Source organism: Pterocles gutturalis, unplaced genomic scaffold (genome assembly GCF_000699245.1).
Source record: "Pterocles gutturalis isolate BGI_N339 unplaced genomic scaffold, ASM69924v1 scaffold13524, whole genome shotgun sequence".
In the NCBI taxonomy this organism is placed as follows: domain Eukaryota; kingdom Metazoa; phylum Chordata; class Aves; order Pterocliformes; family Pteroclidae; genus Pterocles; species Pterocles gutturalis.
The window spans coordinates 12,661-13,607 of NW_010130823.1; the positions used below are offsets into that span (position 1 = coordinate 12,661).

The following is a 947-nucleotide window of genomic DNA, read 5'->3' on the forward strand; positions in this document are numbered from 1 at the left end:
CCCGGCGTCAGGCCAGAAGGGACCGGCCAGCTCCCTCCGGGGCTGAAGAACAGCCTCATCTCCACCCTGTCCCCACCCCAGGGGACAGCATTGCCCTTCGCACCCCAGCTCCCACGGCCGCTCACCTCCGGATGTGCTTGAGCACGTAGTCCCGCTTCAAGTACTTGATGTTCTCCCAGATGGCCGACTGGGTGCCGTCCTCCTCCTGCATGTGCTTCTCCAGCCACTCCACCACCACCTGGTTGTTGTCCCACAGGTAGCCCTGGGGAGAGCAGCACCGTGGGGGGGTCCTGCTGCCTGCACAGCCTGAGCCCCCCCCTTTCTGCTGCATCCTTGGGCTTCTTCCTCCCCCGAGACAGGCAGGCAATGGGGTTTTTCTACTCAGCCCTGCACGAACGGCGCAGCATGGCACACTCTCATGTAACAGCCGCTGGGGAAAAGGTTCAGTCTGGAAACTGAAACTGGGGAAAGCTTCGCGGACAGTTTAAAATGCACAAAGTGAAGGTAAAATACGTTTCCTTTGCACGCCCTCACTTCCCTGCTCAGCAATTACAGGACTGACATGGTGATGTGTGTGTCGTGGCACTTGGAGCAGCTCAAATGCAAAAACCCCAAATCTCTCTTCTGCCCTATCTTGCGGTAGAAAATGAGGATAGGTGTGTTTATTTGGGGGTCACTTTGCTATTGCCGAGCACCAGCATCCACCTGAGGTCACCCGCTTCGAAGAGCCCGCCCCAGGCTCAGGGCTGCTCGGCCGCCTGCCCTGCCGCAGGCTGCAGAAGGGCAACTCCCATCGCACGCTTAAACCCTCAGAGAGGCACCAACGAAATGGCCGAGCAACAGGAGAGCAAGGCGACAGCCCTCAGGACCCCCTGGCCGCAGGGATGCCTCGGGAAGCCGGGGCTGGGGGTACCTTGGCGGCTCCTTCCGTCTCCATGAACCAGCGC

General features: G+C 60.3%; 1 protein-coding gene across 1 annotated transcript in view; it reads right to left on the reverse strand.

The window, feature by feature from the left end:
• Positions 1-121: 121 nt before the first annotated feature.
• ACACB (acetyl-CoA carboxylase beta) overlaps positions 122-947 on the reverse strand; it is a gene marked incomplete at its 5' end in the record, with an annotated part of 9,841 nt that continues 9,015 nt past the window's right edge. Inside the window, 2 exons of the mRNA XM_010080368.1 lie at positions 122-262; positions 914-946. Coding sequence (XP_010078670.1) covers positions 122-262; positions 914-946 — 174 coding nt within the window. The remainder of the gene's footprint in view (positions 263-913; position 947) is intronic.